Below are 27,387 nucleotides of genomic sequence, written 5' to 3'. Positions count from 1 at the left end.
GCTTACTTTTGGAAAAGCTTTCCAAGAGAGGCAAGCTGGCACAGTATTCAAATCATGATTTTGTTGGCTTGCAATATACATGAGTAACAAATCAATTTTGCACAAGGCCACTAATATAGGAATACACCCAAAATGAAATATGAGTGGTGTAGAACAAAAATAGCCTTCAGTGAGCATTGCTAATTAATAGCATGTTTGATGCAGCGCAGTCCAGAACCAGAGATCCCAGAGCAAAGGCATACATTGTAACAGCATGCAGATGATATTAAAGAATAAAATGAGAGAGCTCTACTCAGATTTGATTTTTCTCAGGCCATTTATTTTACTTTTTCTCATGTTTTCTGTTTCCTTTCTGTCTGGAAACACCAAGTGCTTTATGAAAGGAGTCATATTAGATTATCAAATCAATGTTCTGTGTCCAGGTACATGCAGTGAAATTCCATGATTGTGCTTTTCCTCTAAACTTAGAATAGCCATTGCTCCCTCCAACCAGCAGCTCAAAACCTTGATGCTGCAAGCTTAGCCATCCTGGAAAATTAGATTTCTGCCAACAGTGGTTGCTCATCACACAAAAATCAGAAGAAAGGAATCACTTCAAGATTACCAGCGGTGCCCTGTCTGGCTCTCTAGGAAGGAATTGCATATTCCAGTATATGTTCTTGGTAAGCCAGGGAGGGAGAAATGGTAGCTAATACTAAGAATAATCTTGAAGGCACCTGTAAGAACAACTTCTAGGCTTTTCCTCATGCTACACAGTAAAATCACATCAAATTCAAGACTGGTTAACGATAGTTTGGTTGGTTTGCTATAAGCAATTTTAATAAAAAGAGATGTTATAGAGTCAAGGAGTTACTGTGAGGAAGAATTGTGTAAACTTTTGAGGGGCTAATATGATGATCACTGGCCCATCACGTTCCATATTATTTCAGATAATAAGGCATAAGGCTGGGGGTTGAAACTCCCTCCTGGCAGGAGTGCTCAGCTGGTGCAGTGAGTATGATTAATGGCACTCCTTATCATTTCAGTCCCTGGTAATGGGTGCTGCTGTTAACCATAGAAATGGAAAGTAGTGGTTTGAGTTGTTCTATCCTTGTTTAGTTACAGGTTGAGTGAACTCCAGCTGGTTCTGCGTAAAAATGCATCCTTTGGGTGAATTTGTAAGAAAACCACAGATCAGAGTGGGTCAGAAATTTTCCAGAAAAATTATTCTTTGTCAAATAAATGATTCGTTTGACTCAAAGGTTTTTTGTCAGGAATGGATGTAGTTCAGCCAGACTTCAGCCATTGATGCTGTCCTGGCTCAGGTTGCAAAGGGAATAAATAGGTGTCCAGAGCTGTTCTCTGTAAAGAGCAGCACAGTGACTGGATCCTGTTTTAACATCCCAGGTGAATGCCTAGACCAGAATAGAGATTACTGTAGTGTCAGTGAGTAGGTTGTGCTCAGTAAAATGTTCCAAGGTTCAGATTTTGAACTGAGACAGAACTAAACCAGATTATAAAAACTTAAAATCATTTGTAAAATGGGCATTTTCCAGCCAGCCCTACTATTGAAACATTTAAGTGAGGGAATGTCTGAGTGTGGGCTCGGCTTCTGATCTGTATTTACTTGAAGTGTGGCAGCATGTAGGTTACACCTGAGCAATCAAACAACCTGGAACTCAAAGACATTGTCATTGTGGAAATGGACATGAAGCTTTGTCACACTTTTTGCAAGATGAGGCATACAACAAGCTCCCAAACCTCTGGAGAGCTGACCTCAGCAGCGTGTTGTGGTCACCGTTAAACAGACAAGCACTAATTCCTTGTTCCTAGTGCTTGTAGGCAGGGTTTGCTCAGCAAGAGTAAAAGGCACTGTGTGGTCCCATGGGGACTTTGCTGGCAGAGACAAGGCTGATCTCAGAAATCCTGCAGTGGATTTCTGCTTAATTTATCTTCTGCAGCACAGTGATGTGCTGTTGATCTTTTTGTTAGGGTTGAAACAAGAGACCTTCCTTTGTAATTGCTGTCTGGGAAGGCTTGGATCAGCAGGGCTAACCCTTCAGGTCCCATCTTGCATTGCTGCAAAACCTATCACGTTAGATGGGGGTCCTGGAGGTTCAGAAAAATAGCTCAGCTGGAACAAGATAAAGTATTTTTAAAAATACAATAAGCTTTTACTTGTTGCCAGGTGTGGGCAGGGATGGTGGAGATGTTACACAGTCACATCACAGAGGGCCAGCTATTTTGGTGACTGCAGACAAGCTTTTCGCAGCCAGAGGGGGATTTCTAGGATTTAGCTAAAAAAACACTTGAAGAATAAGATCTGCTGCGTCAAGGGTAGGAGCTAAGCTCTCCATCAGGCCCAGGCACATTGTGGCAGTGACAGCCACTGAAGGTCCAGGTCTGGCAGTGCATGGCAGTGCAAGTTGGCTGGTAGTGTTGATCTGCTGGAGGATAGGAAGGCTCTGCAGAGGGTATTCTGGACAGGCTGGATCGATGGGCTGTGGCCAATGGTACGAGGTTCAACAAGTCAAAGTGCCAGGTCCTGCATTTGTGCCATAGCAACCCCATGCAATGCTCCAGGCTTGGGGAAGAGTGTCTGGAAAGCTGTTTGGCAGAAAAGGACATGGGGGTGCTGATTGACAGAGCTGAGCATGAGCCGGCTTGTGCCCAGGCAGCCGAGAAGGCCAACCGCATCCTGGCCTGTATCAGCAATAGTGTGGCCAGCAGGGCCAGGGCAGTGATTAAATTCTGTGTTTAGTTCTGGTCCTCTCATTACAAGAAAGACATTAAGGTGCTGGAGTGGGCCCAGAGAAGGGTAGCAAGGCTGATGAAAAGTCTGGAGAACAAGTGTGATGAGGAAGGGCTGAGGGAACTGGTGGGTTTTAGCCTGGAGAAGAAAAGGCGGAGGGGGGACCTTATTGCTCTCTACAACTACCAGAAAGGAGGTTGTAGTGAGATGGGTGTTGGTCTCTTCTCCCAGGTAACAAGTCATAGGACAAAAGGTAATGGCCTCAAGCTGCGCCAGGGGAGGTTTAGATTAGATATGAGGAAAAATGTCCTCACTGAAAGGTGATCAGTCCCTGGAAGTGTTCAAATAAGCGTATAGACAATGCCTTTAGTGACATGGTTTAATAGTGGACTTGGCAGTCCTGGGGTAACATGGTTGGACTTGATGATCTTAAAGGTCTTTTCAACCTAGTTGATTCTATGATTCTATGGGGGACTTAATCATGCTCTGTCCTCCCTCTGCAGCTCACCCCCCGGCGCCAGCCCCGGAGCGACCCACTGCCACAGTCTCACCCCTGCGGACGCCCAGCTCGCCCTCCCGCCTGCCAGCAGCATCCATCCGGCCGCACCCTGCCGTGTCCCCACAGCACGGCCACCAGCCGCCCACCCCAGGGGCCCGGCCCCTCATCCCCCTCACCTCCGCCGCCGCCGCCATCACCCCACCCAATGTCAGCGCAGCTCACCTCAATGGTGAGGCAGGCAGCGGGCCCTTGGGTTGCCCTGGAACCCCTGGCCCCGCCAGCAAGGCTGAGGAGAGGAAGAATGAGAAGGTAAGGGCTATGCCCTGCGCTTCCATCACCTTTCCCTGCCATGGGCTGTTGAGGAGGTACTCTGCAGCCATCCAAGAGCATGGAAGCTGGTTTTCATCAGCTGCCAGCTTGGGCATCCTCATTGCACATTACTTTCACACTTCATCCTTTCCCCTCACCATTCCCAGTGCTGCTATCACAGTACCCACTCACAGTGGGAAACAAGGTTGAGCCACTAATGTACTGAATTTGTGTGTTTCTTCCAACAATTGGCACCCAGATCTCCCCATTTACAGTGATGCAGAAAGATGTGATAATGAGCTCTTGGTCATCAACAAGTCAGAAACCATCTGCCTCACCACATGGGAGAAGCTGATGGTAGTACCAGCCCCAGGGCGGGTGCCACAGGCAGAGTAAAACACTGGCTCATGAGTGGCAGGAGCTATTTTACTGTACCAGAAGCACCTCAGTTTCTTGCAGGAGCTTTCATTGCAGTGGCACAGCCAAATGGGGACAAAAGAGTTAAATATGGCTCGTTGGGACATAGGTATGATGCACTGTAGGTTCAAGCTCTTAGGAGACTGCAAAGGGACCAATAGCTGAGTGCCTGTCCCTTATGCACCTTGCTGAGGAAAGCCAGCATGGTGAGCTGCTTTAAGTGTCCAGCCTTTTAGGTTCCTGGCAAATACTTTGCTTTTGTCAAGTGTTTACATTGTGTTAGCAGTTCCCATTGTCAATGGTGAATATTATCTCCATACTGCTTAGCAGAGCTCATTGATACAAACCTTCTGCTGGAAGCAAGATTCTGGTTTGTATCTAAGGAGGAAGAGATGTGGGGGCCTGCTTTTCCTTTGAACCTGCAGAATAATCTTTTCCATACATTCCCCATGCTTTTCCGTAGTGACAGGCACATACGGAGTAAACATTTACTTTGTACATGGTAATGGTGAGGTTGCAGGTCTCACGTGTGGTCAGGGTTACAGATAACTCCTGATTTCATAAGATGAGGAATACAAGTTTTAAAATCCTTTCCTTAATCCTGCTGTGATTTTTCTCTTGAGTACCTTTTGGTGAAAGAAGGGGATAGAATTTCTGCCCTGGATGTAAAATTTAGGTACTTGCTTACAAAGAATGACTTTCAAGTGCACATCAAGAACTGCATGCTGTGCAAGCAGAACAGTACCTGCTGCTTCTGCAAGCCCAAGGAAGTGTATGGCATTTGGTAGAATGTATTAAATCTGCATGTTACCTGAGAGCTTTGCGTGATGGCATATTTAATACTTCCTAAAACATATGTTATTCTATAGGTATTCTATATTTTAATTTATATGGGGCTGCACACTGAATTTTCCTAGGCAAAATTATATCAAGTCCCTTACTAAGATACTGGTTAGCCTTTTCCAAGCTGTTACAGCTTTAAGTTACTGAATTTGGATGCAGGGAGGTAAAGTTATTGTGGTTTTGAGCTCCATGGATGAAAGGGAGAAGCAAATAAAGTACTACATCATTGCAATGAGGATTGCCACAGACTGCTTCAGTACCTGGGAAGTGTCAGGGAGAACTGACAATAAAAATTTTCATCCCTGACAGGATGGGGTGGTACATAACAGCCCTGTGTTGAACAATGTGTTTCTGAATCTTCTGCATGTCATATTTCACTTTCATTTTAGAAAGATCTGATGCTTCCTTTCTTTTTAGTAGTGACTGGTGCTTGGCCAGTTAAGTTGTATTCCAATTCTTTGCATAAACCCAAATATTTCTTTGAAACAGTTGAGAGCTTGGATAATGCTGGACTAAAAGCCATATAACTAGTCAAAAAGGAATCTGTGAGTCAGAAGTGAAGCGATATCTGGAACCAGGCTTGATACTTCCAAACTGGAGGCTGGTTGGGCAGACATTTTGGTCAATAGGGAATAGTCATAACTCTCAGAAAGAATAGCTGTGGAGAGAGGCAACATCTGTTATCAGTACACTTGAAAGGAAAAAACAGACAAGTCTGAGGAGCACAAAACAGAAGCAGGGATGTAACTAGCAAACAGCTAGATAAGCAAAGATCAGAAGCAATTTATCTGAGTTCAGTTTCATTATATTAATCAGTCAGGTACTTTGAGATGAAAAGAACAGAGGAGATGTTACTAAGAGGAGTGGTAATAAGGTCTTCAGCTCTACTGAACACAGGATAGAAGAAATGCCCAGGTAATTATCTCCTGAGAAACTGAGATTAGCAAGTCGTATTCAGGTAATTTGCAATGTGTCATGAAATTAGCATTCTCCTTGGAATCAACCATTTTTGGTGTCCCATCCAATTACTAATTTTCATCCCAGCTTAATCTTTCTAGTTTCTTTGTAGAATTCCCTTGAGGATGAAGGCTGAATGATCAGAGAGAGAATGGCTGTTGTGAGAAACATTCTCTTGTTATTGACCACATTTTTCTCTCACGCATTAATTGTCAGCGTGAACTATGGTACAGAGGGCACATGGTATGCAGGAAGAAGTAGTTTGCGTTTGGGGAGGGCCAAGCTGAGGATCTCATGCTGAAGACGTTTCTTTTGAGGGCTATGGAGCTGAATTGCAATTTTTTCATTTATCGCTCTGTTATAGTCAGATACATTGGTCCTTGGGAAATTTTCTTCAGATGATAAGTTTAGTAAGGTTCATTGGCTGCTTGAAGGCTGGGCTGGGAGATAGTGGGGAAATGTATTTTAAGATATGATCTTCTACCAGTTTATGTTTTATGATTGCCTACCTAGATTCTGCTCAAGGATACCAAATGTGACATCAAGGGGCAGCTTCTCTAGTGAGTCAGTATATGCTATTTGGGTTACTTGTTCCAAGATGGAATTGCTAAGTGTACTGGTGAGGTTGTCACTGTCAATGCTTTCCTTTGTGCATACACATTCGTATGCCAGTATTGAGGGTTCCAGCATATTACAGTATGCTGGTAGTGTGCAGCAATCAGATTTCTCTAAAATAAAGAGGCTCTGGTTCCAATTTTTACTCATTTCCTTGTGGTTTAAAGGCAAGTGGCAGAAATAATCCTAAGGGTGATGGTTTTCTGCTCAGCAGGAATGGTTTTCTTTCTCATCTTCTATTAATATAGCAAATAAATCCTTAGGCCTGTTGTTTTAAGTTCTTTACTTCAGCTTACTTCGTAGAGGTCCTCATCCAGGCTTCCAATCCTGCAGGTGGATCTTGGCACCTACGTTCATCTAGGCACCTTAATATTAGTGTCTTACTGTCATACTCCTGCTGACTTAATCAGGAGGTAAAATATGGCCTCCATGCCAGACTTCACTTGTCAGTATGCACCTAATCCCAGAGGATCCTATCTGCAACCGAGCTTGTGCTCCACCTCACAACTCCTTGGCAAGCCTCCTGTCCACTTAGGGATCAGTTTCAAAGCTGTTCTCCTTTGCCAGCTGCTGGTGGTAGCTGCTGGAAGATGAGCAATAGATAGTCCCCTGTGCAACAGTGCTTGAAAAGTGCTCAGGCAGCAGAGCAGGCTTAGAAGTAGAGCACTTGAAAATCAAAGCTGTTTCAGTGCTATAAAGATGCAATACAAAGTAGCTGGAAAGGCAGCTCACACAGAGGTAGCACAGACACTACAGAAATAACAAGTCATGGACTGAATAAAGGCAAGGGAGCATGGCAGAAGCCAAAGAGGTAACAGTGGTCAGGGTAGTATAGAAAAGAGAAAAGATTTAGCAGCTGCTGAGAGATAGAACGGGGGGCACTGGAGGAGGCACTGGAGGAGGCACTGGAGGAGGCACTGGAGGAGGCACTGTGCCAGTGGAGAGGGTGGAGGTGAAGAGTGCTGTGTAAAACCTATGGGGAGGGGTCCTGGAAAAGGAAAGTTAGGATATAGGGGTTGAAATCTACCCAAAGACAACAGTTAAAGAAAGCAAGGTGTAAAGAAGACTCTTTCTTCTTTTTCTCAAATATTTTATGTGTGAGGCTAATTTTTCTTCTTTTCCAAGAAGGAGGTTTCCTTCCCAGAAGGAAAATAATACTTCTCCTCCAGAGTATTTCTATTCCAGGTTAGGAGTGTCCCAAAGACATCACAGCGACAGGAGGGGGGTAAAGCAAAGCAAATGGGGAATACTTCATTTTCTTTAAGGGTGTGTGGTGGGTTTGTATCAGGGGTCCTTTGAGTTCTTGCTTTGTCATTTGCTAGTAATACCTGCATCTGAAACTCGAGAGAATTAAATCCCAAATATTCTGAACATCTGAAAGAAAGGGATGGAGATCCCAGCTGTGGAATGGAAGCAAAACCCTGTGGTTTGGGGTCTTTTAAATGGGGACCGTGCTTTTTCAGTCATGATGAGCACTGCCCAAGTTCAACTGGTAGATTACAGCTGAGTGCTTGTAATTATGGCGTGACTACTGCTTTGACCTCAGTCAATTTTTGCTGTAATAGTTTCTGCTATATGTAATCTGGGATGATGCTTAATACCTCTGATAAAACCACTTGTTTGAATGAATTAATGCATTTCTCATTAAATGTGCTCCTCATTACGTTAATCAAACCAAGCAAATCATGCAGGGTGGCTTGACCACTGTAATTAAACTTTCTTTAAAATCCACTCATTTGGCTTTTGATTAAACTCTTCCAAAATGTCTGGCCCAATAGCTGCTAAAGAGGAACGTAAGAGCTTGCATTAGTGAGCAAGCCATTAATTCATCACTGAGTTACACCAATTCCTTACTGTTTTACCCAGCCAGACTATGTAGAAATATCTGAGAATTGGCAATGTAAAATTAAATGTTTCTTACAAGTGTGCTGAAACAACAAATCTGTTTGCAACTTTAAATTTAGTGACTGCGTCCTGGAATATATAGAGGATCTGGATAAGCAAGTCACAATAAATGGGAAAACACATTGAGCCACTGTTTACTGATGTTAAGATAACAAGAGACACATCTTCAGAAAAAAACTTTGAACATGCACCAACAGTTTTGCATGTGAAGACTGAATCTGTAAACATCTGTTTGTTCTCACCATTGTCGCTCACTTTGTCAAATATCGGTCCTTCTGCTCAGAGTAACTGCATTCCACAAATGATACAGTGTTTGGCATAATCCTGGTGTAGGTACTACATTACAAAATAGAACAAGCCAAGGCCTGTTTTCTGGCCCTGCAAGTGTCCCTGCATGACTTGCATCCGCACTTTATTCTTAAACTTTATTATCCACTCAAAATAGGATGCCTGAATCCAGACCGCTCACTGGGAACAGTCCTGGTATGTGGTGTGGCCTAAATCATGCCCATACATTATCCTGGGAGAGTGCTAGTTGATATAAGCCAAACCCACAGTGGTTAATGAATGTGGACCAGGGTTTGATATCTAAATCCAGGCCTTGCTTTGTGTGCCAGCATAGACATGACCAGAGACACTTTCCTCTTCGCTGCTCCCCCTTCCTTCCGGTGCCTTCCTCTGCCTTCCCCTAATTTGCAGGCAGTGCCCAGTCCCATCAGGCAACATCCCTTCCCTCAGTGCAGACCAAATGTCTGCATATTTAGTCACCCACCCTGGCTTTTATATAGGATTGGAGACTAGGTCAAAGGCCCTTTGAAAATTTGACTATGTAAACTCTGAGATGCTTTTTGACCTTAGCTTACATTACAGCTGTCTGTTTCAGCTATCAGTTGGTATAACTGGAACTGCCTGAAGGAGCTGATCCTACACAGTAGTGCACCTCCAGTTTTCAGTTACGAAGTGCCAGTCTCTGCATTGTAACTTCTCATATTAACTTGTCCCTGAGTAAAAAGAGTTTGTCACCACTTCATATCCACTAAAGAAATTTAATTCCTTATCCAGCAAACGGATGACCAGTATGAAAAGTGAAATGTTGAGCACTTGCAAGGACTTTGTAGACATAAAATGACATGGCAAAAATTATGGTCAGTCTGGGACACGTAAAGGAAACTAAGGACAGAGTTGATGAAAGTAGATTTTTCAGATATAAAGTCAATATGACTGACCCTGAATTTTTGGAAGATGAGTTTAGTCTTCCTAGCAGATATTATGTGATTTAATGTTTTTCACTTTATAACCAGTTCATCTAAGAAAGCCCCTTAAGTTGTACAGGTATGAAATGAAATGGAATGATAAAAACTAAATGACTAAATGAAAGCAGCACGAGACATAACAATGAACAAATTGCACAGTAGCAGAAGAGCCTGAATTATTGAATTCTTAGAATAAGTAAGTGTATCAAAATATAGAAGCATTAAGATAAAGTAACATCAGAATAGTAATGTAAAGGTTTGCATCGAAAAGATAAAGTTCTGTGACACTAATTTACTTGGGTACTTTGTCAGACATCTGAGTTGATCCTGGAGCCACCAACACCAACATTTTGTCGATCATTTTCAGAGTCAGATTTGACTTTTCAGTTTAACGTGTGTTCCAGTTTGTTCTTCAGCAAGGATGCTTCAATCTGGAATACTTTAGTTCAGCTCTCTCCAGACTTGTGCACAGAATACATGCTGTTAATCCATTTCCTCTCAACAAAGGCGACAGGGCTGTCTTCATCACAAATGAACCACCACTTCCCATGCTCCAGAAAGTGAATCTTGGCTCTGTGACCAGCAAGTGATTCACCAGAAACTTGGCCAGGGAATAGAAATCTCTTTTTCTGGTCATGTGAATTCAGGCCACAAAGGTCTGTTTTAGGGAAGAGAAAATCATGCTTAAAATCTCTCCAGCACCTTCTCCTTCATTGTTAGAGTTCAATTTGAAAGGACAAAAACCTGGCAACTTGCTGATGAATATTTTAAGGCTGGCAAATAAGGCAGCCAAAAGCATGAGCCCCAGCTGTCAAAACACAGAAAACTTCAGCTTTACAATAAAACAGATTTCTGTTATTTCTAACTGGCTAGGATTCTTTTGCTTAGATCAAGGGCAATAAGTCATTGATCAAAATTTCTTTTTCTTGTTCACATTTTTTGATGTTAGGAAATACTTTCAAACTCCCCACAGATATTTCTAGCATTGACTTTGCTGCCAAGCAGTCTCTGAAAGCTATTCGTCTTCTCTCTACTCTCCCCCCGCCTCTGCTTATCTGCTTCGTAGTGCTGTCACAGGATTTCTCAAGTGTCCATAGTTGTTTTCTCTAATCTGCTTCAAGTAGTTCTATGCTGCATTCTGTGGTCGTAAGGGGAAGCAGATCCAGGGGAAGAGAAGATGGGGAGTGCTTTAGCTTCAAGAGGAAATTCAGTTTATCTCCTAACTGAGATGAAGCTGTTTGGATGCCAAGGAACAGCATTCTTCTGACACCTGTAGAGACCTAATTTTATAACATAGAGGACCCATGGGCTTTTACTAAATCCTCAGTGCTGCTTGGGTAAGAAAGTAGAACTGACAAAAGAAAGAGCATGCAAGGGAGTGATGGAAGCAGAAGGCTGGAGGCGTGTGTGTGCACGAGTGCCTGTGCATGTCTGTATGTGAGCATCCCGACACTGGCGTTCCCATGGCATTCCCCTGCCTGCAGAAGGAATCACGCAGGACCAGATGGCTGGATAGGACCGGGCAGCTGGATGGGACTAGGCTGTGGGAGGGGTGGCAAGCACCTCTTTGGATTAGACAGGTGAAATGAAACCATTCTTGTGGTATCAATGGGAGACATTGACACATTCCAGCTGTTGAGGGATCATAGGGGCCAGTCCCCATCCCAGACTGCACAACTCAGCAGCTGAGCATCCCATCACAGCTTCTGCCCTATCCCTGCCCTGTTCCTAAAGAACATGGTTTGATTCCTCCTTCCCTCATAACATCAAGCTCCCAATTCCCATGCACAGGTAAAAAAACAAAGAGTCCAAATGTTGTGCCTGTCCCTGTCCTCTTTCTGCTTCAGAGCAGTAACACACAGCGCTGGCACGGGGCTGGCACTGCCCTACCACTCCCAGGAACAAAGACACAAAACCATTCCAGTAGAAAAACACAGTAAGAAGCTGGATATCTTGAAAACAATGAAAAAAAAACATGTGAGAGTTGGTGGCATCATGGACTCCCATGTGTCCAGGACTCATTTGCTTTCCTCAGTGGTTTTCCAACTATGAATTCACAAACCAGTAAGTCTTAAGCCACCAAGAGGCAACAGAGATTTTTCACTTAGATACAAGCATCTCAAGTGTTAATGCAGTTGTTTTATGGAGACAAAGTTGAAACTTTCCTGTGAAAATTGGTTATAATCAACTTTTCCATGGCTATGTTTCTTTTTTCCAGTCACACAGGTAATGGTATTTTTCCTTGCTTTTCTCTATAGTTATGTATAATAAATGGGTTAAAATCTCTAGCATCAATGCAAAAGTACATCAGTAAGCTCTGTTGGAAGAATTACATAAACTAAATGAAACTGCAGTTTCTGAGAAACATCAGTACCGTAGGAACAAGCTGTTATAAGAGAAAACAGATATCTGTGGCATGTTCCTGTTTTTATCATATAACTCGAGGGCATAACCAAGTTATAGCAAAGGGATATTTATCTTATTTTGTATATTTTTGTTTATTTTTCATTTTGCAGTAACAGCAGAAAGATTCACAAGCCCTCAGCTTTTCTCTTGCCAAACGGTAAAGCTGCTTTATAATCAGTCTGGGTTATTTTTTTGGCTAAATGTCTCAAGCATCTAGTAATTCCCTTCAGACCAAGTCAAGACATGGAGTCAGTGATGGTGTCTGAATGACTGAGAAAAAATTACTCCTATTATGCCCTCTGGAGCGCACATCAGTCTCAGGAATTCAGAAAGTACATCATGCAAAAGTTGTTTTTCAGACACTACATCTGCAGGCGGCCTGTAATGAATTAATAAAGGGTGTCAAGCAGTCAACCTTTTAGAAAACAGTTCATTATAAAGGCAGAACTCAACCTGTTGCTTTGCTTTTGTGCATATAGTTTGTTTGCTTCGTAGTCACTGATACGTTTCTGTAAGTTAAGACTACAGAAGCTAAATCTTCACTCACAGCTCACTGCATTCAGCATGCTAACAGCAGACTGGCATTGGGCTTCATCACCAGATGCCACAGGGACAGAAGACATAATTTAATGTGAGCCCATGGCCAACTTATTTTGCAGTAAAGTAGATTTTCTGTACTGTAGTTTCAGTCCCAATTCATGGTCAGCTCAGAATCGAGATATTTTAAAATGGAACTAGCTCATTTTTTGGATGACTTCAGAGATGTCTATTCCCTTCATAATTTAAGTTTTGAGAAAAAAAAAAAGGGGGAGGTTTGGGCAGCCAGATCCTATCAACACGGTGGTGCCTGCTGTGGCAAGGGAAATGCATAAGCTAGGCTTTGATCATGACTTGAAAGAGAGAACTGATTTTCCGACTTTTTAAAGCCCAGTTCTTAGCCTTTCTTCACAGTTAATACTATCTAGGCTTCTGATTACACTTTCAGCTCTCCTCTGGACAGCCTTCAACTTGCTGTTGTCTTAAAGAGCAGTGGCCCAGAGTGAAGTTTTGCTGAGACCTTGTAAGTGCCAATTACAAAGGAATAAGCACTTTCCATGGTTTATATATTAAATGTTTGTTAATAGGTTTCCAGATATATTTCAGCTTTTTCACAGCAGCATCTTGACTCACAACCAGTTTTTGGTCCATTGTAATTCCTGCATCCCTTTCTTCAGAGCTGCTGACTGGGCAGTCACTTCTCATTTTGCATCTCTGCATTTGATTTCTCCTTCCTAACTGTAGCATGTATCACAGTATCACAGTATGCTAGAGATTGGAAGGGACCTCGAAAGATCATCTAGTCCAATCCCCCTGCCGGAGCAGGAACACCTAGATAATGTTACACAGGAATGTGTCCAGGCGGGTTTTGAATGTCTCCAGGGAAGGAGACTCCACAACCTCCCTGGGCAGCCTGTTCCAGTGTTCCGTCACCCTCACTGAGAAGAAGTTTCTGCTCAAGTTTAAGTGGAACCTCTTGTGTTCCAGTTTGTACCCATTACCCCTTGTCCTATCATTGTTTGCCACTGAGTAGAGCCTGGCTCCATCCTCGTGACACTCCCCCTTTATATATTTATATACACTAATAAGGTCACCCCTCAGTCTCCTCCAAACTATAGAGACCCAGCTCCCTCAGTCTTTCCTCATAAGGGAGATGCTCCACTCCCTTAATCATCTTTGTTGCCCTGCGCTGGACTCTCTCCAGCAGCTCCCTGTCCTTCTTGAACTGAGAGGCCCAGAACTGGACACAGTATTCCAGATGGGGTCTCACCAGGGCAGAGTAGAGGGGAAGGAGGACCTCTCTCAACCTACTAACCACCCCCCTTCTAATACACCCCAGGATGCCATTGGCCTTCTTGGCCACAAGGGCACAGTGTTGGCTCATGGTCATCCAGTCGTCCACTAGGACCCCCAGGTCCCTCTCCCCTACACTGCTCTCTAACAGGTCGTTTCCCAACCTATACTGGAACCTGGGATTGTTCCTGCCCAGATGCAGGACTCTACACTTTCCCTTGTTATATTTCACCAAGTTATTCCCTGCCCAACTCTCCAGCCTGTCCAGGTCTCGCTGGATGGCAGCACAGCCTTCTGGCGTGTCAGCCACTCCTCCCAGCTTAGTGTCATCAGCAAACTTGCTGATAGTACACTCAATTCCCTCATCTAAATCGTTGATGAATATATTAAATAATACCGGTCCCAGTACTGACCCTTGAGGCACTCCACTAGTTACAGGCCTCCAACTAGACTCCGCCCCATAGACTACAACTCTCTGGCTTCTCTCCTTCAGCCAGTTCGCAGTCCACCTCACTACCTGATCATCCAGTCCACACTTCCTCAATTTAGCTGTGAGGATGCTGTGGGAGACTGTGTCAAATGCTTTGCTGAAGTCAAGGTAGACCACATCCACCGCTCTGCCATCATCCATCCACCGTGTTAATTCCTCATAAAAGGCTAAGAGATTGGTCAAGCATGATTTCCCCTTGGTGAAGCCATGTTGACTGCCCCTCATAACCCTCTTATCCTTGATATGCCTTAAGATGGCACCAAGGATAAGGTGTTCCATCACTTTCCCAGGGATGGAGGTGAGGCTGACCGGTCTATAGTTACTGGGGTCCTCCTTCTTGCCCTTTTTGAAGACTGGAGTGACATTTGCTTTCCTCCAGTCCTCAGGCACCTCTCCCATTTCCCAAGACTTGGTAAAGATGATGGAGAGTGGTCTAGCAATGACTTCCGCCAGTTCCCTCAGCACCCGCGGGTGCATCCCATCTGGACCCATGGATTTATGGATGTCCAGATTGCTCAACTGGTCTCTAACCCATTCCTCATCGACTAAGGCAAACCGCTCCGTCGACCTGACTTCATCTAAGGTCTCAGGGGTACAGGGCTCTTCAGGACTACCTGCAGCAGAGTAGACAGAGACAAAGAAGGCATTCAGTAACTCTGCCATCTCTATCTTCTGTCACCAGCGCACCCATCCCGTTCATCAGTGGGCCTACATTGCCTCTAGTGTTAGTTTTGTCATGCTTGACTTTGCAGATTTCATCATGGTGATTTGAGATCATTTCACCATTTTATGAAAATTGTTCTGAATTCTTACGCTGTTTATCATTTTACCATAGGTTAACCCTGGCAGGCATCTTAGCCTCACACAGCCATTCACTCACTCCCTGCCACAGTTGGAAAGGTGAGAGAATCAGAAGGGTAAAATGAGAAAACTCATGGATTGAAATAAAGATCTTTTCATAAGTAAAGCATTTAATTCACCATTTCCCATCAGCAAGCAGGTGTTCAGCCATTTCCAGGACAACGGAGCTCCACCACATGTAACAGTTACTTGAGAAGACAAATGCCATCACTCTCAATGTCCCCCCTTTCTCCTTCTTTCTCCACCTTTTATTGCTGAGCATGATGTCATGTGGTCTGGTGTATCCCTTTGGTCAGCTGGGGTCAGTTGTCCTGAATATGTCCCTTCTGAACTTCTTGTGCACCCCCAGACTACTCACTGATGGGGTAGCATGAGAAACAACAAAGGCCTTGATGCTGTGCAAGCACTGCTCAACAATAACTAAAATGGGATGTGTTATTACTGTTGTGTGCTCGCAAATCTGAAACAGAGCACCATACAAGCTACTACAAAGCTATTTAACTCTATCCCAGCTGAAATCAGTGCAACTTTCACCTACTTGTAAACTTCATCAGCTCAGTGCCCACTGCTGATTTTAAAAGTGCCCTCTCTAGCTCACCTACCAAGTAATTAATGAAAAGATTGACTAGTGCTGGCACTGAGACAAGCCCTGTTGGCACCTACCTGAAATGTCCTCTTGGTTTGGCAGAAAGTCATTAACTGGAAAATACTGCAAAGCAGCTGGTAGCATCTGGTTATCTGCAGTTTGAGTTCTTGCGTGACTGCTGCTGATAGAAAAAGAGGGATAGTGCAAGTCTGGAAGGGACCCCTCAAACACACACTGCTGTTCTAGCAGGAAGAAGTTGAAAGAACAAATTTCTGCATGACATTCGTCATATTGCCTGCTCTGTTGTGGGAAGATTGTCAGATACTGCAAAATAATCACAGTACAGGAGTTTGAATAGAAGTCATGATTGCTTAACTAATGAACTACTAATTCTCTTATCTTTATAAGCAGAGACATTCCAATCAGCCATGATGGAATTGAAGATGAGAGAATTCTAAGTCAATGTTTACCTACACTGTTTTGCTAAAAAGAAAATAAGAAAGGCTGTCAGTCTGTACAGACCATCAGTCAATCAACCACTTCAGTCAAGGGGAAATCTTGCACTGTTATCTGACTTGTGTAAAGGGTTTTTCATCTTCATATATGGCAGGCAGGCTTGGAGATGGGCTATTATGACAAAGCTGTAATTTCTGCTCTGATGCAGTAGTGATTTTAACTTTATAAATTTTCTGCCATTTTCAGATGTGAGGTGTATGTGACCAACATCTTCACATGGGCATTTTGAGCCTGTGTGTTAAAATTGACCATTTCTTGCTATTAGTTGACAGGATCCACCTTTTGTTTCAGGTCATACTGGTCTCTTCTGCATCAGTCAACTAGCTGGCAAAGTAAAGAGGAATACACTGTACGTGTGTTGTCACTGCTAACTATTTCTGCAATAGTTGCATGTGCAAACCCAAACCAGATGTCACTGCATAGCATGCTCCAGACAAGGAATAAATCCGTGTCCAGAGAGGTCTTGGGATTACAGATATGACTATGTGTTTAACCCATGTGAGATGCTGCTCACTGCCTGCACCACTAAAATTATCCTACTACCAGTTTTGATATAAAGCATGTTGTTGGGCATCTTGGACATTTTTGATATAAAGTTTGTCCTTTGATATTTGTCCTTGGACAAACCACCATAAACCTGGCATTTGAGCTAACATGTTTTGTCTCACAGTTGGGGTAGGGTGAGGAAATGAGGAATACAGGCTTAGGTGGCACACTTGGCAAGTAGTAATTAGTTAAATCAGTGCAACTCAATTGCATTTCATTGTATGGTCATACCTGCAGGGGAAAAATAAGTGGATAAAACAGACAAAGGAAGGGAAGGTAGAATGGAGGAATAGGATTGCAATGTAAAACCAGGCCTAATGCAAAAGGAAAAAAATCCATAATGTTACTGACTCCCCTTCCCTACTTATGCCCTAGTTGTTCCCTTTGGTTAGCTCTCTTTTTCATGTATGATCCTTCTTGCTCAGCTCTTTAATCTGAGAAGGGGGCATTTCATACTTCCTAAAGACCTGACCTTTTAGTATAAAGGTACTGGGAGGCTTTTTAGGAAATGGTCTTTGATAGCTCCATTTTTATTTTTTAAGTAAAAAAAAGACTAAACAAGGAAAAAAGATGAAATCCAATTTCTGCTGAAAAGAGCCTTTTGCTATTACAAAGCTTGCTAGTTATTGCAACACAAGTGTTGTGACATTTTCAAAGCAACAGTACCTTGGTCACTTTATCAAAGAAATTGTTGTTTATATTCCTCTGACACTGGCAGCCACTTACTTTGCAATCCTTTAAAACAACTCTGAGATTCTTTCTTCGTTTCTTAGAGAGTAGACATGATCAATTGGTTCCTATAAAAGAAAAGGACTTCAGCCACTTCTGGGTATCCCAGAGTAATTCACAGGGCATTGCTTGGAAATGCAGGACTGAAAATGCCTTTAGCACAGCTGATGGCAGATTGCAGAAACCTCTGCCACTTTGCCTGCAAAGCTCATGCACTGTAATAATTGATCACACCCCAATTCAGAGCGCACCAGACAACAGCTCTGTTGCTGCGCAGTGCTGCTGGGTGCAGCAAGGCCTGCAATGCCCATGGATACAGAGCACCTGGGACTCCCTGCACTCCCATGGACGCTGAGAGGCTGAGCTTCCCCTCACTCCCAGAAAAGCCATCAGCTAAAGCACATTGCCATTTCTCTTTTTGATGCTAGTAAAGTATCACTTGCCTTGTTTGAGACACTCACTGTCATAAGGGCAGGAAGTAACAGGAGCAAGACCTGTTTTTTTTTAATGCATGAAATACATTAAGAATCCTATTCTGGATGCTCTGATTTGATGCTCAGGAGCTGCCAAAACTGGCGGGCTGCCTTCAGAGAGCAAAATTCTCATGCGTGTGGCTTTGAAGGTGTCAAGGACTTGCTTCTAAAATATCAGACCACCTGAGAACCATCAGAGCCCCTCTCATTCCCACCCCTCCCCCAGCCCCAACTGCCCCAGCAGCAGTGCGAAGCTCAGCTGATTTTTGGGTTTATGTTGCTTGAGCAAGAGGAGTTTCTGGTTTCGCCACCTCTTGGCCCCCATACGTGTGGATGTGATACATTCTGTCAGTCTCAGCTGACTCCTCTGTCTCTAGCTAAATGCATCATTTACAAGCTGATGAATTGTTTGTAGGAATTATTCCGCTGTAATGTATTCAAGTGTGTAGTGAACGCAAATCCTGGCAATTTTTCATTGTCCACAAACAACCCTTTTTCTCTTCCATGGGGAACTGATTTTGAGAGAATATACCTCCTGTGATGCCTGAATTTTCCACAAGCAATCTTCTCTCTGAGTGCAGGCCAGCCAAATACCATTTAGTTTTTTTGGAAGTGCTGAAATTACAGCCTGAGGTGGCACAGCTGCTGGAACAATATCAACCAAGCGGGAATAGATAGATCAGCAACAAGGGACAAGATCACCTCCACTAATCCAAGCCTTATAGCTACATGTTTCTGTTTTCCATAAAAATACAAGTCTCACTTGCCTGTCATTTAATAAGATTACCAAGCAAAACCGGGCACTTAACTGGTTGCTTCTGAAATAAAATCCATCCCTTATGAATTGGGAGAGCCAGAGATAAGTATGTGTAAGATTAGAGTATGTCAAAGCACATCCTGATGTCTGTCATTGATTCTCTTGCATTCACTTGTTCAGTAAGTGAATTTGCCTTGGCTTTCTGCAAAATGTGAGTATTGCTCCCAGTGCTCCCCAGGACCAATAAATCTTTTTCACTTCCTTATGAAAGACAAGGAGCTGACTAACCAGTCAGTTTAAATCTTATTTAGAAAGACTAATTCTAAGCAGTTTGTCTATGTATTTATACATCTTTTTCTCATTTCATAATCCTGTACTGTCAGTGAAGATGTGACAGATTCTACTCGAGTTTGAATAAATGAACCTAAAGTTTCAGAAGGGTACTCATACTCCATCCAGCTGTTTTGCTTATATTCTCTGGAAAGTACAGTTAGTTTACCAGAGTTGCCTAAATCATCTAGACATACTTGATTTGTATTAAAACAAAGGTTTAACATTTCCTGGGCTTTAGTTCAGGCTAGGTCTTTCAGACACAGTGTAATCTTATGTAGGAGACCTCCATGGTAGCTTCAAGGAAGTCCTTGGTACAGACAAAAGCAGTGCAGTGACAGGTCAGGAAGGAGGTGGAGCTCTGGGAAGTAATAGACCCCTGTCAGCTCTATCACCAGTAGTTTTGTGGCTCCTTGGTGCAGAGTAAGCACTGCAGCCTTTGGTCTATGATGTTTTGCACAACAGAGATGGAGCTGAGGAATCCAAACGGCAGTTGCAGAGCTGTGGAAGTGCTCTGGGGTTGCAGTTCCCAACCTTTTGCGTCTCTTCCTTGGCTGACACTGCATCCTGCCGGCTGCCTTTTGCCCTCTCTCAGAACCCTGCAGCTGAGGAAATCTCTGAACAGCTGATTTCCCAAAGCTGGGAGGGCACAGGGGAGGGCTCATTCCTGGCTTTGTCCTATTTCCTATGCTCTTGCCCAAACAGCTAATTTTTTTATCATAGCAATAATTCTCACTGGTTTTATGATCTCTTTGTAGCAAGGTGGAGTCATCCTGTGTATGCTGTAACTGCTGCTTCATTTACATGTTGGGACTTCCTGAAGCAGAGATTGGATCCATACCATTATTTTAATAGCCTTGTTATATCTGTTCTCCATTAATTTGTCTAATCCACTTTGAACTAGTTCATACTTTTGGCTTCCTTGATACTGTGTGTAGTAAATCTCCATTTAATTATGTGTTGTGTGAAAAAGTGCTTCCTATTTTTTAGTTTTGACCATATGCCTGATAATCTCATTAGTTTCCCCCTAATTCCTGTATTGTGGAAAATAATTTATCTGTTCCCAAGATACTTTCTCTGTGTAGGTAGGGAGTTCACAGACCATTATCATATTCCCTGTCAGTTGTCTGCTTTCCAAGCGGGCATCTCCAATGTACAGTAGTTCAATACCTTTCAGGGTCCCTCTGCCCTTCTCTGTGCTGTGCGTAGTTGTGCAATATCATATTCCAGCTGCAGTGGCCAGAAGAGCACACAGCATTCAGGAAGGTAGAGCTTCCCACAGCAGTGTTTTCTACAGATGTTTTTTTACCTCTTTCACTAGACCTTTCCTAACAATTCCCAGTCTTCTCTTTTGCCTTTTTGACATTGATGAGCATGAGATTTTAGGAGTGACTCCTTCTCTGTGTGAAAATAGCCAGTTTAGAGTCAATAGCAGCATGGGAATGCTTTGGATTTGTATTCCTAGAGCACCTTCTGCATTCATTTTTTGGCCAATTTCACAATGAGCATTAACTTTTGCTGAGTATGGAGGTTTATTTACCTTTAAGGCTCTTGCTTTCTACTGGAATTCATAATTGCTATTTGAGGTGAGGGTAGAATTAAGTGCCTAGAAAGTGGAATTCACAAAATCTGACAAGCAGAACTGATGTCTGAGTGTCATGGTTTAACCCAGCAGGCAGCTAAACACCACACACCCACTTTCTCCCTCCCCCCTGCCCAGTGTGAGGAGAGAGAGAATCAGGAAACAAAAAATGGAAAATTCATGGGTTGAGATAAAAACAGTTCAATCATCTAGAAAAGGAAGGGAAAAAATAATTATTAGTAATAGAATTAGAATATACAAACCAAGTGATGAACAATTCAAGTGCTAACCACCTGCCAACTGGTGCCCAGCCAATTCCCAAGCAGTGGCCCTAGCTAACTTTGCCCATAGGATTCACATACTGAGCATAATGCCATATGGAATATCCATCCCTTCAGCCAGTTGGGGTCAGCTGTCCTGGTTGCGTCTCCTCCCAACTTCTTGTGCCCCCAGCCTGTTTGCTGTCAGGGCAGTATGGGAACCTGGAGAGTCCTTGACTTAGTATAAATATTATTTAGCAACAACTAAAAACATCAGTGTGTTATCAAAATTATTCTCATCACAAATCCAAAACACAGAACTGTATCAGCTACTAGGAAGAAAATCAACTCTATCCCAGCTGAAACCATGGCACTAAGCCAGCAGAAGATACTGGTAAGGGAAAGGTGGCTTGGATCTTGTTTTTTCCTCTCTGAGTAGGTTACCTGCTTCCACTTGGGATTCATGGCATGTGCCCAGCTCTGCAGGGTGTCAAGGTTTCCTTCCAGAAATAAAGGATGAGGATTTCTTATACAACTGAGCAGGAACTCTTGTTCATGCTTGTGCATCCCACACTGGAAGCACTCGCATGAAACTCCTTTATTGAGTTTTCTCCTGAGAGGGGGTTCTCATTCCCCAGGGGATGTCTTTATGCTTTACACCTCCCTGTATGGGCTGTGTAGGGGTCAGAAAATTGGAGCAGAGAAGGGGAGATCTCAATGCTTTGTGCTGAAGTTCCCTTACTTGTTGTAGGATAATTAAATATCCAGTGGATTGCTGAGTGAAGAAGGGAGCTGAATGTCAAATATGCACAAGGATATCATTCCTACTCCCTTCATTTGTGTTCCCAAAGAGGTTGCTCATACTTCAAAGAAAGAAATAGGCTAAAATCAGGACTAAACCACCTCCATCTAAGCTTAGTTCTAGAGACAGTGGCTGCTTCGAAGTAGACTAAATGTTGCCACAGGCTTCATAAGAACCATGGTTTCATCATGTTCTTTGATGTTGTCCTTGCATTTCACTTTATCAGTACACAATTTTGAATTACTTCATCACAGCAGGAGTTTTCAATTCCCTGGTGCTCTGTTTCAGCTGTTACCACTAAAAAATATCACTGAAAACTGTTATTGGGGCATGGAGTAATTTGCATATCTTAACAACTTTCCATCCTTTACATAACCATCACCTATTCCCTACATACCACACTCGGAAAGCAAAAAAATGCAAAACTATCCATCCATCAGCTTCTCCCTCCCTCAGACACAGAAAAAAGACAGTATCAGTGTAGCAGACAATCGGTCACTCATTCACTGTTAGTAGTGCTAGTGTTCCTTTTACCTTTTGCCTGTTACAAATTCAGCAGCCTCCAGGAAGCTAAACGATAGCTGAGACTCTACTTCCTCTTCAATTCTTTTTCCCCCTTTGAGCTAGCATTTAACTTTGTTCCAGTATTTGAAAGATCTGCTATTCCTTCTAAAGTGAATATTCAAATATATTTTTAGATTCCCTCTTTATCTCTTTTAGTAGTCTCTAGAGCCTTGCTTCCACCCCAGTTCAACAAAAGCACACGATGAAGTGCCTATATGCTTTGCTGTACTGGGACCTGAACACTATTTCTTCTCAGTTTTGTTTTCAAAACATCTAAAATCCTCAATCAGGTCTAGCTGCAAGACATTTTACTTATTTTCTCATGGCTTTAATTCTAGTTATCTTCAAATTAATGACCATGAGTTTAAGATATTTGTGCACGTACACATGCATGTTACTGTCACTGGGATTTAAGATCTAATGATCCTTTCTTTTCCTTGTCATGTAAATTTTATGCTGAGATTATAACAGACTTCTGGCTAGAAGCAGTTGTCTCCATTAAAAAATAAATCTTTGAAACATATTTCCATACAATATGTGATATAAAACTAGTTTTTCCCTAAAATCAGAAGTAATCGTGTAGTAAGTAATTACTGTTGTCTTCTTTAGTATGTCATCTACACCTCATGAGAAATAGTGGCAAACTGCAAACGATAAATACATACCCAAAGGCATCCCAGACCTAAAGCTTTGCTTTGAGATGATGCTGGTTTGTTTTTTTGTGCTTTATGAATAATTACCAAAATCTCAAGTCAAGTAATGTTACAGATTCTTAAAACCCAGATAGATTTTTTCCTAAAAGATGTGATCCAGAATACCACCTACTCCTTCAATTCAAGCATCAATCAGTGAGAACCAAGTTGGAATCAGAATAAAAATGCACTGTTCTCCAGACACTAACTTAAAAGTACTGAAACCAGCACTGACCAAGTTAAACAAGCAGTAAAAGTGGTGATTTGGGGGTACTGACTGACAGATGAGTTCCACATTTGTTCTCTAGGGCTCAGTGCATCATTTAAACAGTTTTGTTTCTCTTTTCTTCATTTTTAAATGAAACCTTTTTTCTCCCTCTGGCTCTCATATCTATTGGTATAACTGGTGTTGCATGAGAAATTAACTCATTTCAATGGCTAGAGACAGTTTTTCTATCAGCTATTGTAAGGTTTCCTCATCTATTTAATGAGCCCGGATAGGTAGGAAATTAAGTATTAGGAATTGCAGATTAATAAAACTAAAACAGACTTTTCTGTTTATTAGGGTTGTGTAAAAAAAAAATTAAAAAAAAAAAAGGAATAAGGTATGTATTTATATAGCCAGTACATATAATTGTAATTGGTATTTGGATTATGGCATGATTATTGCTTTGCAGACAAGGGACTTTGTTATCACTCAGTCATCAGCGAAGTAGCTGCATCTCATCTCTGTGCTCATCTCATCTCTGAAGCTGAAAGAAGAGCTAGTTATTATCTTCAAGTGGGGTTATTAATGAGGGGAAAAATCATCCCCAATTACTGTGAAGCAAAATATTTCAACATTTACATATCTGAGACTTTAATTTTGATCTAGTCCTTCATGAGTTTTTAAGCTCAGACTGTATTCACTTTTCCAGACATTCCCACCATGATGTAAAGAGAGGAACTTGCACCTGTCCAAGTGCTGGCTTCCCCAAGTGTATGTTCCAGGGTCACAGAAATGATACCCAGCCTATCCTTGTGCTGCCAGAGGCTGATTTCCACTGAGATTCTTTTCTGCTACACCGTAGCACAAAACACACCACAAGAACAGAGTCTCAAGCATAGACTTTGCTAGAGAAGTAAGGAATTCTGACCTGCCTATTCTGTCTGCGTTCACAGTCTTTTTTCTTCTTCTTCTTTTTTTTTTTCTTAACTAGAAACAGCATGGAATTTATTTGAAAGACCTGATTTCACTCTTTTTCCTTTTTAGTTTTTTGGGGTTTTTTTGTTGACAAGGTATTGATCCTTTGAAATTAATGGTTTGGAAGTTTTGACTCTGAACTTCCTAGAATAAAACCTGAGCAACACAAAGGTAATGATTTAAATTCAGTTAAACATGTGGGCAGTAACCAGAAGATGGGAGAAGTGCTGTCCATACTGTGGATGCATCCATCAACACCAATGCAAATGTCTGACCTTGGCAGGTTCAGGAGGCAGGGATGTCAAACACATTTTGCAGTCAGTTGGAAATGTAGCTACTAAACAAAGAAAACTCAGTAACTACACAAATGTTTCAGTAGATTACAGATTTCCTAGAAAACAATAAAACAGCTGTCTGCGAATGGAAAAAGTAAACCATCTATTATTTTTCACTCAAAAACTTAATTCCTGAAAGTCATCAGGTATGTCTTCTCTAAACTTAACCTCTTTTCAAAAGCCACAGAATCTGTAACTAACTGGTGTAGATTTCTTTACAGCATTTATGCCCATTAATGCTTTGTTGATTTACAGTGAAACTGCTGAAGAAAGGACTGTCTTGGACAGCCATATAAATATTAATTTCTTGTGAAGGATGGCTGCTATTACACTAAATATTAAATGAATTCATAATACTTGGACATTTGCAATAAATCACTACTGGGACTGCATACTAACATCCCATTCCAAATCTTTTCTTTCTTTTTTTTTTTTTTTTTTAATAATAAAGCCATGGAAAAGAATGGTTGCTCCCAAAGAAATGTATAGCTTTGTAACACTGGGGTCATTAATAAATTCCAGCTGCACATGAAGGAGTTTTAACTTAGTCCCCTTTTACAGATGGGGGGAGGAGGCACAAAGGGGTTTAGGTTGAACTGCTCATCACAGGAGGTTCAGACCCAATCTATTTCTCCTGAGAGACATCACAGTAAATTATCAGCTCCTAGCAGTCCTTGTTTTGCTTGAAGTACTCTGAGCAGCATCAGCAGAGGATGTGGCAATGTGATACCAGAAGGCTGAGAGCATTTGCCAGATTCAAAGGGAGACAGAGCTGGATGTAATGTCTAATCTTCAGGCATCCTAAGTGGTTAATATCAGTCACCTCTAAATATCTTGCCCAATGCTACAGTGACTCCTCAGATTTTTGACTAGCAAGACTAGGCTTATCAATGGAAGTAAGTCACTTTCCCTCTTTAGAGAACACAGCTTTTAGTCTCACAAGTTTAGTAAAATGCTCAGTGGACTCAGGGAGGCTACAAATCAATCCTTTATTTTTCCTTTTGTTAAAGTAGAATAAAGGGTACATCAGCAAGTTCATTATAGCTCCCTGATATCTGAGTGATAGTAGCTTGAATGTAGAAATTCATGCCAAGGTTAACCATGTAGAGTGAAAGCCATTCTTGTAAACAAAATTAAACGACTGTCAGGCTCATCTGCTTTTCAATGTGCAGATGGGTGTGAATATATGCATCTCCTTCTTTCCAAAGATTTTTGCTTCTGTGCCTTAAATGGTCTAAGTCACACAAGGTTTTTCTGATGAAAATTTGCCAAGGTATTTAAATTAGAAGCAAAAATTAGGAAAGCTGCTACCACAGAGGAATATTAATTGTTCATTATACAGGGCTTTAGTTCACATAGTTACTTTGCATGTGCAAAGCTGCCAATTAAAGGGGCTCAAAGTGCTCACTGCTGCACAATAGCCGTTTCTCCAGAGCCCCACAATGGCTATTGTATTCTGTCACTGACCTTTAGACACCTTCAAATGCATATTGACACAGTATGCTGGAATCATTAGAGCTATTGTTTCATTGCACCACAGGGAAAGGAGAGTTTAGCAATTTTGTGAAGAGCTTTAAAATTTGATATAATGATGTCAGCAGAGATATTTCTTAATTGGAGAGTGAGAGAAATGCTCAAGTATTTTTCTGGTGCTTCAGGTGAATTCCAGCATGCATACCTACTACAATTCCCACAACAGTCCCTTCCCATCGGAGAAAGATGTTTATCAAGGGCATTTGGTCTGCTTCTCTATTGTTTCCAAGGGAATTTAGCTAGTATTTTTTGACCTGATGGTGCCATATGGCCAGCCTCCCTTAGCTTCCATGGATTCTGCCTCGATGAACATCTTGGCAGGACGAATCCTTTCATCCTGTGACAAACGCCCTTTTAAACAAAGCATATAGCTGGAACTGGTGGTATGCAGGAGACTGGGACCTGGAAGTGTAATTCTTACTGTACTCTTAAAAAATCACTGGACATTGTCTCTGTGAAAACAACTGTGCTTCATTTTAGCTCTTCTGTGTCTAAATGTCTAAGGTATTTCTGTTTCCTTACCAGTCTGTGACAGATAAAAAGTGCAAACAAGAACTTTGGGAGCAGAGATATCAGATACTCCAAGTACATTTACCATAGTAAATCCAAAGCCTCTTCTAAATGCTTGTATATATATTATTGTAGCCCTCCTATTCTTTAAAGTTGCTTTGAGAAATTACTTCAGCAGTCAGCACATAAAAGAGCATCATTTTAAATCCTACATGGGACATTTTGTCTACAGAGAATAAATACATTACTGGCTTGTATTTCCAAAGAGTGTTCCTGCTTGAAGATAGAGAGATAGTTTCTGTTCCATAAGTATTGCGGTTGCTGCGTTCATTCCTATCCCCTGGGATCCTATTATAGAACAAATTATCAAACACAGCTGAACTTCACAACCCTGAGTCTCTGAATATAGTCTTGGGTAATGGTTTGCACTTCTGACAGAAGAGGAAGACACTGAACAGGCCTTCTGCAAAACTTCTTGTGTCATTAAGGAAAACAAAGAAAAATAATGGAAAATTTACTGCTCAGCATTGCTGGTTGCAACTCCAGCCTAGCGCTGTGCAGCGTGTACCAGGGGATGGCCAGTTTCTGCGCACAATCCCTCTGCCCAAAAAACTTGCTAGCTTGAAGGACATAGTATTTGGTATTTGTGTATGCCTGAGGCAAATGTGCAGCAGGATTTCACACACTGCTATAGAGCCTACAAGGTCAGATGTGTGTCTTAGTGATGCAGACTGAATTATACCTTTTTTTTTCCCTCACATTAACTGGTGTGCTGTTACCTTTCATTTTTTTTCTTCATTCTTCAGTGTCAGAAACCCTTTTAGAACTTCAGTTTTCATTCTTCAGTGTCAGAAACCCTTTTAGAACTCAGAA

At 42.1% G+C, this 27,387-nt stretch overlaps 1 protein-coding gene across 1 annotated transcript in view; it reads left to right on the top strand.

The window, feature by feature from the left end:
• The window catches only part of SH3RF3 (SH3 domain containing ring finger 3), a 252,800-nt gene that overhangs the window by 210,643 nt on the left and 14,770 nt on the right, over nt 1–27,387 (top strand). The window contains exon 8 of the mRNA XM_057422219.1: nt 3,235–3,539. Within this exon, the coding sequence (XP_057278202.1) occupies nt 3,235–3,539 (305 nt within the window). The remainder of the gene's footprint in view (nt 1–3,234; nt 3,540–27,387) is intronic.

Source organism: Pezoporus wallicus, unplaced genomic scaffold (assembly GCF_028554395.1).
Source record: "Pezoporus wallicus isolate ANWC-B61680 ecotype Strahan unplaced genomic scaffold, APGP_CSIRO_Pwel_v1 contig_5785, whole genome shotgun sequence".
In the NCBI taxonomy this organism is placed as follows: Eukaryota; Metazoa; Chordata; class Aves; order Psittaciformes; family Psittacidae; genus Pezoporus; species Pezoporus wallicus.
Note: the sequence above shows the minus strand (reverse complement) of the source record. Positions and strands in the feature narration are given on the sequence as shown.